The sequence below is a fragment of the Doryrhamphus excisus genome, linkage group LG6 (assembly GCF_037039965.1).
Source record: "Doryrhamphus excisus strain RoL-2023G ecotype Guam linkage group LG6, RoL_Dexc_Guam_v1.1, whole genome shotgun sequence".
Classification (NCBI taxonomy): Eukaryota; Metazoa; Chordata; class Actinopteri; order Syngnathiformes; family Syngnathidae; genus Doryrhamphus; species Doryrhamphus excisus.
This window is the reverse complement of record NC_136362.1, coordinates 21,476,265-21,491,119: the sequence shown is the minus strand read 5'-3', so window position 1 is coordinate 21,491,119 and position 14,855 is coordinate 21,476,265. Positions and strand designations below refer to the sequence as shown.

The 14,855-nt window shown below is 40.3% G+C and overlaps 1 protein-coding gene across 1 annotated transcript; it reads left to right on the top strand.

The window, feature by feature from the left end:
* Nucleotides 1-11,559: 11,559 nt before the first annotated feature.
* ptger4c (prostaglandin E receptor 4 (subtype EP4) c) lies at nt 11,560-14,071 on the top strand. Its single transcript, XM_058065982.2, has 2 exons — nt 11,560-12,405; nt 12,744-14,071. The coding sequence occupies exons 1-2, from the start codon at nt 11,560-11,562 to the stop codon at nt 13,320-13,322; spliced, it is 1,425 nt and encodes a 474-aa protein (XP_057921965.2). The 3' UTR covers nt 13,323-14,071.
* The last annotated feature ends 784 nt before the right edge of the window (nt 14,072-14,855 follow it).

The window sequence follows — 14,855 nt, the reverse complement described above, 5'->3', positions numbered from 1 at the left end:
AAGTGGAGCAGAAAGAAAAATGTGTGTATTACAGTAGAAAAAGGAAGGCTCACAAAATCATGAATCCTTTTCTCCAAGGTACATTTTAGGATATGAAATACTGTGTAATCAGAATTTCAGATGTGGCAGCTGGTGCGCCATGCTTTCTGAGGATGTCAGCTTCACAGCCAGGTAGTTCTGATTTTGAATCTCAGAAATGTGGAGTTTGCATGTGTTTATTCCTCCAACATGACTAAAACATCAATGTTTTAGGTTAATTGTCAATAGGTGAAAGTGGTTGTTCGTAGGGATGTCTCCATCTACTGATATGATTTTTTAAAACTTGCTGATATGATCCAATCCAATACCAATCCTTTAAAAAATATTTTTTTTTATTACAAACTTGAATTTGTGGTGACATAATGCCACAATAGCGGTTAGTTGGTAATGGTAATGGTTTTATTTCATTTGAACATGCATCAGATTCCAATTGAGTGCATCCCATAATCAGTTCCCAGTTCCACATGTCCAAAAGGAGTAGGAAGAAGCAAAGCTTATTAAATCCTACCCCTCCATCTGGTACTTTTACAATCACTAACTCTTACATTTGTTCACTTCCTGCTTTCCATAATACAGTTTAAGTTTTTTTTTTGTTTTTTTTTATTTTGTACCTCGTACCAAAGTAGGAGGTGATATGAGCATCCAATGCCATAATGGGTACCATAGTAAGTGTCAATATAGTGATATATATAGCACATCATGACTGGTTCAAGACTCTTCATCCTTGGATTTAGCAAACATCAACTGCTTGTATTGTTTCTTCAATTGGCTCATCGTTGTGCATTGTTTGATTTCCTTACTCAATCCATTCCATAGTTTGATTCCACATACTGAAATGCTATGGCTAGCATAACGTAGTCCTAGCATAGAAGTATTTCAAATGTACTTCTTCCCTGAGATCATATTTCTCCTCTCTTGTAGAGAAGTATTGGATGACATTTTTAGCTAATTGCTTATTTTTAGCCTTATGCATTATTTTAGCTGTTTGAAGATGAACTATATCAGCAAGTTGAAGTATTTGTGATTTTAGAAATAAGGAGTTAGTATGTTCTCTGTAGGCGGCATTATGAATTATCCTTACTGACCTTTTTTGCAGTACATTTAGCGAGTGAAGATTGCTTTTATCGTTATTAGCCCATATTTCCACACAATAAGTAAGATATGGTAGAACCAGAGAGCAATAAAGAGTGTGGAGTGATTTCTGATTGAGAACAAATGTATTGTATATGCATTGGTATTGAATATGTTTATGAAACTAGGTCTTCAAAGTATTCAAAATAATGCAACCAAAGTATTTCCTTTTTTTTTTACTACAAAGCATAGCCAACAATATTGTTTGGCTTTTGCAATCTCTGTGAGTCAGGTCCCTAATCCAATGAGATCCAATAAAAGTCCAACCAATAAAAGATCACATTGGAAAAAATAGGCATGCAAACTATTTTTGGGGTAAGACTAATTTTGACACGGTGTGATTTAAAATATATGAATTTTTATATAAAACAAGCTTTCTTCAATGGAATCGTCATTTATCTATTGTCCCTAGTATAAACAACCAGCAGCTGTTTCCCTGCAAGCTCCCAGCACAACTGACACAGCAGTCAGGCCACAGTGAGGGGGAACTACCGCTGTAGCTACGGAGCCAAATATCCAATGTGAGTCTAACTTCACCATGGCACACATCAGGGGCGGCCTTACCAATAGGTAAACACAGGCAACTGCCCAGGGCCCCTGGTGGAATGCTGTAAAAGTCATAGAAAAGAAAAACATTCAACATGGTCTTACTCATGTCGAGGTTCTTCTTCTTCTTGAGATCATCAGCTGTGTTGCAGCAAGCCATTCCAGCGTCTCGTCGACCAGGTTGATGAAGCCCAGGTTGCTCTTTGGTGGCTGGTATTTGGGGCAGCTGTTCAAGACATGGTCAGCAGTCTGTAGGGGGTGCCCACATCCCCCTCAGGCGGTGGAGCTTGCATCAAGTGAGCATCATTTTTTTTTCAACTGCGTCCCTCGTCATGATGTAGTTAATAGCCCTGCTCTTAAAACAATGCCCCAAAAACATTATTAAATTAGTGACAAGCACATGAAAAAGTTTCACAATAAACTGTCAGACACAACACTGACAGACACAACACTGACGGTGTTATTTCCGATGTTCCCATGAGTTAATTAGCTGCCCTGTGGCATCTCCACATCTCTGCCGACTCACTTTGCTGAACAAAGAAAAATACTTTTAATTAGGCATTCCAATTAGGAAGTGAGTTTCATATTCCACCGAAGTCTGTGCACCAAACTCATGCACCGTATCAGTGGGAGGAAACCGCAATTAATTATATGCTTGTTAATTTAATTAAAATAAAGTAGTTTATGGATGTAGTGTCAACACTAAAGGATCTTATAAGGATATTACTTATCTGCAGAAACAGTACTTTGCTACAATTCAAGTAGTCAGTGTGCAGCCTCTATGATATATATACTGTTAGCTAGTGTGTATGCACTTTTGTCTGTGTGTTGAGTGATTTTGAGGGGACAGTAAATGTACGCTGTTCCACAAGCTGTATGCCGACTACTTAGTACACATAGTATCTAGTATGTAGTCACCCCCCTCCCCCCACGTCACGATTCCAACAAAGCAGTCTCAACCGTTACTGTATATGCCGCTTATCCTCACTAGGGTCGCAGTGGTATGCTGGAGTCTATCCCAGCTGACTTTGGGCGAGAGGCGGGGTACACCCTGGACTGGTGGCCAGCCAATCACAGGGCACATATAGACAAACAACCATTCACACTCACATACCTATGGACAATTTGGAGTGGCAAATTAACCTAGCATGTTTTTGGAATGTGGGAGGAAACCGGAGTACCCGGAGAAAACCCACGCATGCACGGGGAGAACATGCAAACTCCACGCAGAAATCAAGAATTGATCCCGAGATCGTAATCTTCCTGATCTCCTGACTGCGTGGCCTACATGCTAACCACTTGCCCACTGTGAGGCCCCCTGGTTTAAATCCATGAATTCCTTGTTGCTTAATGTCTTTTTCTCGCATGTATTTTTGTAGTAGGAGGATGCTTTGTGATATGAAACCTCAAACTGTTATTGTTGAACATTCTGTGAGAGTCATTAGCCTGCAGGAAAAAAAAGTAGCGCATTTTTTCCTCCTACATGTGTACACACACAAACTCTCTCGCTTTAACATCCTGTTTAAGAGCCTGCAACCTTGCTCGATGGTGGTCATCAGCACTGACCTCCCACACACTCCCACTGTCTTCATAATTGAACCCTTGGTTCTTGGTGGGTCTTGTCTTGCACATGTATTTTAGCAGGAAAAAAAAACCCTTTTCATTAGACCGGGTGAAACATGATGTGTCTTTTCCACCTACTCATCTTTATGAAGTGTGATCCTATATGCATCCCACCCTTCTTAGATGTTATTAATCCCTCTGCTCTCATTGATCCTGTCAGCAGCAATCCAGCATATAATCTGATTTCTTTCTCTCTGGCTTCAGCCAATTTGGATTCCGTGTAACTAATCCCTGAAGATACCATTGTGGTTTTCACAAGAGATGGTTCAATATGGCTGACTAATATTATTTGGGGATTCCACCAGAGGAAAGAGGAGACGACTTTGTGACATTAATAACACACATGCTGAAATAAAATGCAGCTGACTAAGACACAGCGACAGTTTTACTATCAAGTGGGTGTGAATTATCCTCAGTCCACTGTAATTAGAAGCATTTTGAGTAGCCCACAGCCCCACACATGCCTTTCTGGTAAATTAACCCCGAGTCTCATATAGTTGCTGGGTGCATGGGTCACAAAAGCAAATAAACGTGAGGGTCTTTAATTGGCTGAGTCAAAAACATTGGCATCAACAACTCTGGCAGATGTAGTCTTTATTAACTCCACAAGAGGGCTGTAACTGTAACAAAGCACTAACTCTGCTGTTGGTTCAACTTGTTAGCGCAAGTAATGCTGTCTGACTCCAAATTAGTGCTGTTGTTTCTGTTGCTGCTGAGTTGTGCAATCTTTATCAATAAAATATCATACGGTCAAATACAATTTCTGTTACACTTTCTCATGTACTCCACATCATTATTGATGTGAAAAAATTAAGTTATTATATTCACATTTCAGAAATAACTATTCAATTTCGCCTGCTTCCAAATAACAATGTGTTTACTGCCTTCTAAATATGTTTTTTTAACATTATTAGAGCCCTCTAGACATTAACTAGCAACCCTATAGTAATGTTTACACTCGTATTATCCAATAAAGTAGACATAATAAGAGTAAATAAGTCATTTAAGACTTAATAAAACTTGTGCTTCTTTTTTGTTGCTATAAATGTGTTATGTGTTCCCTACAAGTGCTGGACGGTCTGGGGTTCAGAGTTGGATTTTAGATTGCAGCCACAACAATAATTGCAGCCAATTTTAATTGGGATTATTGTGACTGTTGTGAGATACTGTAATTTAAACCTACAATAAAAGCCTATTGTTCCGTGTCACACCAAAGATTGTTTTCTTCTAAATACTTTAATAGTTATGTTTTAGTTTGAAAATGCTTCAATATGCATATATTTTTGAAAAACTGTGATAAAGTGAAGCCGCAAACTTATTAAGATCTTAACGTTAAATGGCCATTCAATTGTTTAGCACATTTCCACCTCACTCAAAAAGCTTTGACACTGTTAGCACATTGATGACGCAGCATCAGGAGCAACTGGGGTTGTAGTATTTTGCCCTTCGGGTTGGGAGACGACCACTCCGACCACTCTAACCACTCTAACCACCTGAGCCATATGAGGCTTGAAACACAGTGAATATAATAACTAGTATTCTCAAGCTTGGTGTGTAATGACATACTATTGTTTTGTGTCAGTGGCTCATTTAGTTCATGCTTTAAAATGATTTACATGTTTAATATCCTGCAGCTGCATGGCAGACAACTGTAAAGACGCAGTATAAAGGGTAATATTCCCTGATTAATACTGACACCTAATGACACGTAGAGTATGTCATGCACAATAAACCGCATTGTAACCATATATATATAATATATAACCAATGTTTCGGTTATTTGTTACGTTTACTAACACAAGAGAACAACACGACAACATGTCTTCTTTGAACTCTTTCAGATGGAGTGAAATTGGTTGGAAAATAAAGGCTGCAAAGAGGAGAGGAAAAGATAAACAAAGAAATAAGATAGAAGAGGGGAGAGAGTAAATGAGCCTCGACTCCCTGAGGTAATGAGCTTGGCAGACTGCAGCAGAAGGAGCGAGCATGATTGGAACATCTTCTCGGTGGAAAAGCAGCGATAAAACTGAAAAAGGATGACATCACTACCCACGTAGTGGGCTGTGTAATGACGTAGGGGTTCCTCAGCGTCACCATCAAATTAGAGTAAGTCAAGTCAATATGGAGTCATGGCACACATCTAATCCAATCTCTTAGATCATACTTTCAGTGCTTTAGGCAAGGGTGCACATTATGTCACAATGAAAACATACTTCTAAGTTTCATTCACTGTTGCCAGCCAATCGCAGGACCCTTAAGCTGACAGCGAGCAACGTATCTTCACACACTACGCTACAATATTTGACCTATTTACTGCACGTTTGCCATTACTTCATTATACACAATGTCCACTGAGCCCCACACGGCATTAATTGCGTCATAAAAGTGTGCCCTCGGTGAACTGAATAGAATTAGAATCAGTAGAATACACTGACATGGAACTAGCTGTACAAGCACCTATTAAGATGCCCTAATTGACACTTTGTATTCATCGTTTGATTACAAGGCTGAGCCTGCTGTGTGAATTAAGAAGGAATTTGTGTGACCAGTCGTGTATTGTATTAAGAAAACGTATATGTTTAACATATTTATTAGTTATATCTATTTCAGTTTGTATCCGTTCAGTGGTGTGCTCAGCAGAATCTTTGTACCTGTTTGTAGCAAGCGATGTTCAAAAAGTAGTGTACTTCTCATGCAATGTTGTTTGATTTCTTTATAGTTGCTCCTGAATCCTCATGACTTGTGTCTATTGTAGATGTCACATGACATCAATCAGCTGACATTAAGCTCCCCTTTTCTTGATTTGTTTTCTGCTTTGTGCATTCGTAAGGTCCGCGTGGCTACGTGCAGAGAAATGACATCATTTCATGCAGAAAACTGTGTCCAATCAGGAGGTAGTGCATTTTGCAGTTAGAAGTTAATATCACACATTGTGAAGTCTGATGCAGCGATCATTTTTTAAAAAATTGAAATTGAATTTCTACTACGTTATACAGCCTACCACACTCATGTGTATATGAGACAAAGAGCCTGTATGACTGACAAAAGGGCTCACTTGGGTCATGCCATTGTTCTATGGAACAAGCGCACCAAGGTGCGGAAACCCATGCCCAGAGTGAACTCTCTTCCTGTCTACTTGGAGGCAGGAGATGAGGAAACACATGATTATGTTAATATAAAACACCTGCTGAAAAAGTATAACCGAGAGTTGTGTACGAGGACCTTTTAAGGCAGTAGGAGAAAGGTGCCATTGATTGTATCTCCCCTCTACAAACTCTAGATTAGGAGACTATATTAACGTAGTGTCATTTGATTGGAAGTCCCCAAGGTTTTCATGAGCTGGGTTAGATGACGTTCATGCACATAACCACACGCCAACAAATCCTCATTAAACCTGTTGACTTTGTTGAGGCTGGCAGTAGACACGAGTCCCTCAGGTGTGTGTGTGTGTGTGTGTGTGATAGAGAGAGAGGACTTTTATATATGTAGCCATCAGAGCTACTGACGTCTCTGGATTATTAGTGCACAGAGGGCATACAACCCCACAAACACAGACTGGCGGGATCCTCTCATCCTCTCCTGTTCTTCAATCAAAGCTGAGGAGGAATCCACTTACATGGACAAAGACAAAGCGCCTCTGCCACAGTCCACCATCAGAGAGGCCTTTCCTCCATTTTATATGACAGATTTGTTCATTTCCACAGATTCGATTTCACAGTGTGGGTTCCCAGGTGTGTTTGTGTTTAATGTACCTCTATCTACGTGGGTTTCCATGTGAATGTGGGTTAGGTTCTGTCTAAGACCAACACAAGTTAGATGTAGCAATTTCATTGGCACAGCAGTGGACTTGTTTCACAATTGTACAAGAAGAACAGCCTAAGGAAAGTGTGCAGGCAATAAAATGAAAAGGTTATCGGACAAACAATTAGTCACATGCACTCATTATGGGCCAGAGAGATCACCCAGGAGGAGTAAACAACTGCAGCTTGATAGAATAGAAATGGAAATAATAGAAAGTATTGAATGGGCTGTCAAATGATTAAAAATTTTAATGAAATGAAGCACAGTTTTCAAATTAATGAATTGTGTCTGAAATATGGCAATTTTTTATGTATTTTATGACCTGAAAGATAAACAGCAATGAAGTGTTGTTCCAATGTTGAGCAAACTAGAGACGTGTTTGTGAGTTGGAGATACATATATGGTGTTGAAATGCTGTTGACATGTTCAAACCAGAATAAAGTTATAAGAGTGTCAGACTCTGTATTGCTGTGTGTGGGTGCTACACTGTGACTCCATCTGCTGTCATAACAGAGATGTGGTTTGGCATGATGCGCATGTATTAAAAATAAATGAGGAGAAATGTGCTGGTCAATGGATTCACTGCCCAATCTCACTTTTTGGCTCAGTGGTGAGTGCCAGTGAACTTAACTCTCAATCAGACACAGGATCCGTTACAAGGTATGTTAAAGGAAACCTAATATGCTTTTCCACTTTTCTGACTTATAAATGTTGTTAGAATGTTGTATTGTCATGTTAAGATGAGGTTTATGCATTTGGAAACAATCCCTGAAAGAAGTTATGGATGGTTCTGCACACTGTGTTTTACAGACTTTGTTCGAACACAAAGTTCTATTGATGTCAGTGCAACCAGGACTTCCTTATATCGGCAGATATCCAGTAGGCCCGCCCTCCCCTGCTCTGCCTCGCTCTGTTCATCGTGTTAGCAATGGCATGCAGGAAATGTTTGTTGTAAAGATGCAAGCATCAGGCAGAAGTGGTTAGAGTTCCTGATTCCCGACCAGCAAGACAAATATATGTCAACTAGAAGAGCAAGCTGTAAGCAACAGGTGATCACAGGTGAACAGGTGTCCTAACTGTGTTTATTTTGTGTAATCGGACGAAATGAGCTCGGCAGCTGTCCAGAAGTCCTATGGAGCGCTAGGGAGTGTGAACAATCACGGCGGTGTGATTTCCAAAACTTAATTCAATAGCAAACCTGCCATTATCACTTCAAATGTTGCTGATTCTGTCTGTATTGAAACTACAGTATCCACTGCAAGTGTCTGGTCAGGTGAATTTAGCAAGATTTACACCCTTACCTTTTCATTTCTGCTTGTATGAGGAAACCTTTGCCAAATTAAAAAGCTAGTTTGCCTGGAAAGAAGCAACACTGACTCCTATTGATTCAGTTGTTTATCAACTTTTTTTCACTGAGCAAAGTCCAGGAAAGCAAAAGCCAGGAAGTGAATACACAGTGGACGAATCGAATATTCAATAAATACAAAACAAATACAGCTCAGCTGCTAATGCACCTTCAGTCCGAATCGCTATAGCAACTCATGATTTTAAGGGAGGTGTGCACCTTCTACTTCCAAATAAGCCATGTCCTATCTAAGCATCAATTTGCTGTTGTCTTGTGCAAGATCTCAAAGGAGACGCAGCCTCCCTGAAATTGGGTGAAACGTGCAGCACAAAAAAGGTGCCAAGCTTCATTTCCCTGCTACAAACTCATTAATAAGGTTACATCTCATGTAGCCCCCAGCCAAGGATGGACACACAAAGAAAGATGGTTAGTTAGGTATACCAACAGAGGGGAAAGCCACTGAATAGACCCAGTAAGCATTTTTGGTATAACTGCAATGCAATGTGACTGTAGGATACCAACCTTAATTGAGAAGGATTTTGTCAAATGTACTGGGAGATTTAAAAAAATTGGTATATTTCACACAGTGGCAAATGGTGAGTAATCGTAATTAATTAATTTAAAACTGTGATTAATAAGATTTTTCAAAATTAACATTTTTGAAATGCATGTAAAAACATAGAAATGATGAATGGAAGGGATTACCACACATTTAAGGTTACGTTTACCTTAATTGAAGACGTGATTCTTGATGTGCTGTTCCCAAAGACACGATATGGGAGCGAGATCAACCACCCCCAGTTGTTTCTCGTATTTAATAGTGGTTCTCTTCTCAATACTGTGACCCAAAATGGAGAAAAAGGAAGTTGCAAATGCCATCATTTTGCTAAAGAAGGTGACATACAATATTGAATTCAAGAAATAACTCATGACAAAACAGGAAACTGGTGTCCGTGTGGTGTCTTGCTGCCACATCGGGTCTTTGGGAACAGTAGTCTTCAATGAAGGTTGAATTTGTACCGTAAAAGTAACCTTTAAATGTTCATTTAGCTGTGTCATTCGCTATTTATATGCGTTTCTTGGTTTATGTATGTGAAGTTACAATTATATAACTATAAACATGGGTTTTGTGTTAACATTTGTGAGAGTTTGCATATAATACAGTGCTTTTATGTATGATTTCCACCCATTCTAGGTACATGTTTAATCATGTCACAAATTATATGCCTATTTTTCCCCATTACATTTATTTACTATTTAGCTTTCCTTTTTTTCAAATTCTAGCGCAGATGTAGAAACACAGAATTATGCACAATTATTGCTATTTGAATACTCGATGACATCTTTTCCACAAGTCATTTTCAGGAAGATTTCTAAAGAAGCTTTGAGACTTCCAATTGTTCCATCAGCAACAGGCCTACAGTTTGAATACAAGTCATCACAACACAAAAGTTATTCTTAGTTTGGCTTGCTTCCTCACAAGGTCAAAGTCAGCCACTTTTAAAGTGCAACATGCATTTATTCAACCGTATGCCTCATATTGGCTCCTGTGTAGTGCCAGGACTCATTGGGAGAAAAACCTGTCCTATTATGAACATTTAATCGAGAAAAATGGGTTTGTGGATTTAAACAGCAGCATGTGTTAGTTAAGGGAGCTGACCTTGGTGCTGGTTTGTCAGACTCCACTGAGTCCCGGACAACAAATTTGGTCTTTTTGATGAAAACCAAGATAATTATGTCATTTGACATACTTCAGTTAATGAAAATATGAACATCATCATCTGGATAAAAGCTACCAAAAAATGGAAAATGGAGCTAATCATTTTAATTTCTCAGTACAATTACTATACTTCACATCCCATTTCATTACACCGGCACACAACATAGAAGCTGCATCAACAACTGATGTGATAAAGATAATAATGTTTACTTCGATGGACACTTTGTGAGCAAGGATTCAGAAGATTGTACATGTATGTGCAGTGTTTATAGTACACTTGCCATAGTTTGGCTATTTAGCTCTGTTAATCAAATCTAGGCAAGTGAAGATTGTGCAGGGGTCATCATGTGACTCTTATACTCTTGACTCTTAAGCACAGATGTCAAACATGAGGCCTGGGGGCCAGATTTGGCCCATGAAAGTCTGGAAATAACATATTTAAATAATAATTTAATAACATATTTATTTATTTACTTATTTTAATTATCTTTACTATTAAACAATGTTTCATATATTTCAGTCTTATTATTATTAATCATTTTATTTGTACTTGTTTTACAAACATGTATATCAGTTTAAAAATAACAGAAATGTTGCTATGAAAGCCCATTAAAAATGTATTATTGTATACTCAAATTTCTCACTGATCCTTGACTTGACTGATTTTTTTAAATTATGACAATTTTTATGCAGTTCAATCCATAATTTACATTTCCTTGTGCAATCTGTTGGTAACACATTCTAGCCTATGGTGTTGTTCTTATATTTTCTGATTTAACAAAAATGTAATTTGGAGTTGCATACAGTCCCATATAGCAAGTTTCCTGGCGCCATTCATGCTGAAAATAGTTTGCATCGGTCTACTGCACTGCATAATTTTGAGAGGTGTTTCGAATATAAATGATGAATAAGGTGCAGTTGTGTCAATCAGGTGTCACGTTTCTAATAGCTTCCCCCACCAGAGATCATATATTGCCATTCATCATAAAATGATGTAGCAGCCCCTCGGCATGCCCCCCCCCCCCCATGTGAAGACTGCTCACTACTGCTCTCTGAGAAATGGGGTCCTCAAGGAGCGGATGGTGCATGCAACCCGCACGTCACAGTCCTGACATCAGCACCGAGCTTAAATACCCGCACGGGGAGCGTGTACACGCAAACAGGCGCACCTCCATGCGGGATAATAACACTCGTGGAAGTCAGCTAGACGCAGCTGATGGCCATTTTTGCAACTTTTCGTCATGTATTTGTGGGACGAATTGTTCTATTTCCATCACAGGCTCGTCCAACTTTAAAATAAAGTTAGTGGACGCTCATTGTTAAGATTTGATAAGGTTTGGTCTTCTTCTAAATTATGATCAACGACACCATCGCGTTGGACACAAATGGTTCCGAGACGCATCTCCCCCTGGGTCACAACCACAGCGTGTTCCCCACGCTGAGGCTCGAGTCCAAGTCTCTGGCCACCTCAGCCACTATGTTCGGCGTGGGCGTCCTGGGCAACCTCATCGCCATCGTGGTGCTGTGCATCTCCAAGAAGGAGCAGAAGGAGACCACTTTCTACACGCTGGTGTGCGGCATGGCAATCACGGACCTTCTGGGCACATGCTTCACCAGCCCGGTGGTGATAGCCACTTACGTGGCGAACCGCTGGCCCGGTGGAGCTCTGCTATGTCACTTCTTCTCCTTCTCCATGCTCTTCTTCGGCTCTGCCGGCATGACCATCCTGTGCGCCATGGCGGTGGAGAGGTACCTGGCTATCAACCATGCCTACCTCTACTCCCAGCACATAGACAGATCCATGGCTCGCTTCGCACTTCTAGCGGCTTACTTGGCCAACATCGTCCTGTGCATCATGCCCAGTTTCGGCTTCGGTCGGCACGTCAGGCACTTTCCGGGAACTTGGTGCTTCCTGGACTGGAGGGCGATGGATCCGGTTGGCGCTTGCTACTCCTTCCTCTACGGCGGAGTGATGCTCCTGCTCATCGCCGTGACCGTGCTGTGCAACTTGGCCGTGTGCAAGTCTCTGGTGGGGATGAACCAGAGGACGGGGATCGTCCGGGCCGAGGTGTGCGACCAGGGGGGGTCACGGCGCCGCTTCCCGCGACTGCAGTCGGTTACATCTGCAGCAGAGATCCAAATGTTCTGGCTTCTCGTTTTCATGACCATCGTTTTCCTGGTGTGCTCCATCCCTCTAGTGGTAAGACCTGGCCTCTTCAACTCAGCCAAATGTAACATCACCTGCATTATCGGTACTGATGGCTGAAATTGACGCCCAGTAGGAACCGATTTCAGTCCCTCGAGGTGCCATCTATGCTAGTAAATGGCTGGTTTATTCAGTGGGACTGGCAAATATGATGTAAAGTAAAGGGAATTTAGTCTGAAGGAAATCAAGTTGGCACCAAAGCCTGCAAAAAATGCTTAACCAGACTATTATTTATTTACAAAACAAAGTATTGGTTGTCACTCCTCTGGATCATTATTTGACACACTGTGGTATTTCTAATGGTAATGTATTATTTTCTTTCTGTGTGTCAGGTGAGAATATTTGTGAACCAGCTTTACGATCCTGCTTATATTTCTGCTGGAGGGAATCCTGACTACCGTAGCGACCTGTTGGCCATCCGCTTCGCCTCCTTCAACCCAATTCTGGACCCATGGGTGTACATTCTGTGCAGGAAGAACCTACTCTTGAAGGGTTGTAGGAGGCTGAAAATGGCAGTGACTCGAGTGAAAGAAAGTGGAGGTGACAATATAGGCTGGATCGGGGATCAGGACTCCCCGCCGTCTTTAAATACGAATGACACCAGCTACGCGTCATTACGCAGGAAAGACACGGAACAGCGAGCGGCCATCACGAACGCTCCATCTTTCACGGACTTCGCAATGAGACATGCGTGGGACTACGACATAGCTCGTGTCAACTTCCACCCGTTCAGCGTCGAACCCACCACCGTTCAAGGAGGCGAGGATGAAGTAGCAGCTGATCCAAATCAGGGGGCGTCATCAGTGAAGGCGTCACCAGCCCATGCCCCTTCGACACACATCAGAAGAGGCGAGATGGTCACATGCACATTCGGTACCCCCAGCTCGGGTCAGTCACTAAAATACCTCTAACTATCTTATAATGGACTTTTAAGTACTCTTTACAATTAGAATGGTCTCAGCAGTGGCAGCTGGTATGAATGGATCATGACAAACACAACATTAGGAACACAAATGGCATCACTAAGTTGCACCCAGTAAAAGTAATGCTCAATTATGGTTGGCACTGTAATATATCATTTTAGTACTGTGGCAGCCTTTTGCAGTTTTATGAAAAGGCCAAATATGAAAAACACCTCAGCACCATGCAGGATAACTACACAACTGCAACCTCAGCAATATACATAGATGAATATCTCCTTGACAGAGTCCCTAAACCTCGTACTTTTATCTTGATACAGCTCTTGTATTGGCTCTCACTGGTCTGTGTACGTGTACCTGATGTTGTGACTTCTGAGTGTAAGTATCGGGGCTACTGGATCTTATTAGATTGAGCAGACGTATGTATGTAATAGTTTGGCTTGCAGGTATATTTTAAAAAATCGGTGTTACTTTAATATTAGTCAAATCTGGTTTGAGGATTTTAAGATGGAAAACGCTGCTGCACAGCATACTTAAAAAAACAAGCATCAAGTCTAAAATATGGTGCTTTTTCAAAATGTAATTAGTCATGTTTTACTTTGACAGCTTGTTTGATAAGTTTGGCAGCAGAATTAATTCCAACCAAATTTATTTTACATTTAATTAGCTTGTGTATTTGACTTTTTTATATAAAAAAAACTGCATGAAAAGTGGGTCATACCCGGACATGAGAGTGTTTGATTCTTGTGTCACTTCAGGGTCAGTCTCTCTGTGAAACATGAACATGAGTTGAGTGAAATATTTCTTCTGCATGTGAAAGAGCTGCAGGTCCAAAAATAAACATTGTGCATTAAAATTATTCTGTGCCAATTTCCAAGCAAGGGAATGTACACAAAACGTTATTATACCCCATGGGTACAATCAAATCTTTAAATGTACAAATTTGTGTGACTCAAATATGTGATTTATGTTTCTTAATACAATGCATGATGGAGATGTACTTTTTAAACTACATGCTGCTACATTATTCTGTGCCATAAAAATGATGCAAGGACAAGTGAATGTATACAATTGTTTTGTATACAACTGTTTTATATCATAAACGTACGTGCACATATTTTGATACTGCTGTAAGTTGAATGGTGTTTGATGTGTGCAGAGAACACAGCAAACGAGTTACTGACCTGTCATGTTCCACTTAAGCCAGCAGGTGGGGCTAGAACACAAAAAGCCGAATTAAAGCTGACAGTAGCCAATGAATGGCGCAAACTCAAACACATTTAAGATTAAATATTAAAGTTGTGTAAGTAATATATATGTGTGTTCATGTATATTAAAATGCCATAAAACAATAACAATTAAGTCAACAACTGCTACAGTTACGACAAAAATGGAGCGCCCAGCTTAGAACTTCATTTCTAAATTGCTCCAATTTCATAAAAATGTGAGACGATTTGTAATAATTTGTTACGGAGTTCCACCCCAGTAGCTTTGTTGGTGTTGTTTGGAGTAATATTTTAACAT

Bases quoted from the DNA above. Each gene is read 5' to 3' on its own strand.
- ptger4c (XM_058065982.2), top strand. From the start codon at position 11,560: ATGATCAACGACACCATCGCGTTGGACACAAATGGTTCCGAGACGCAT. The intron at 12,406-12,743 runs GTAAGACCTGGC...TCTGTGTGTCAG, and splicing joins TGTGCTCCATCCCTCTAGTG to GTGAGAATATTTGTGAACCA.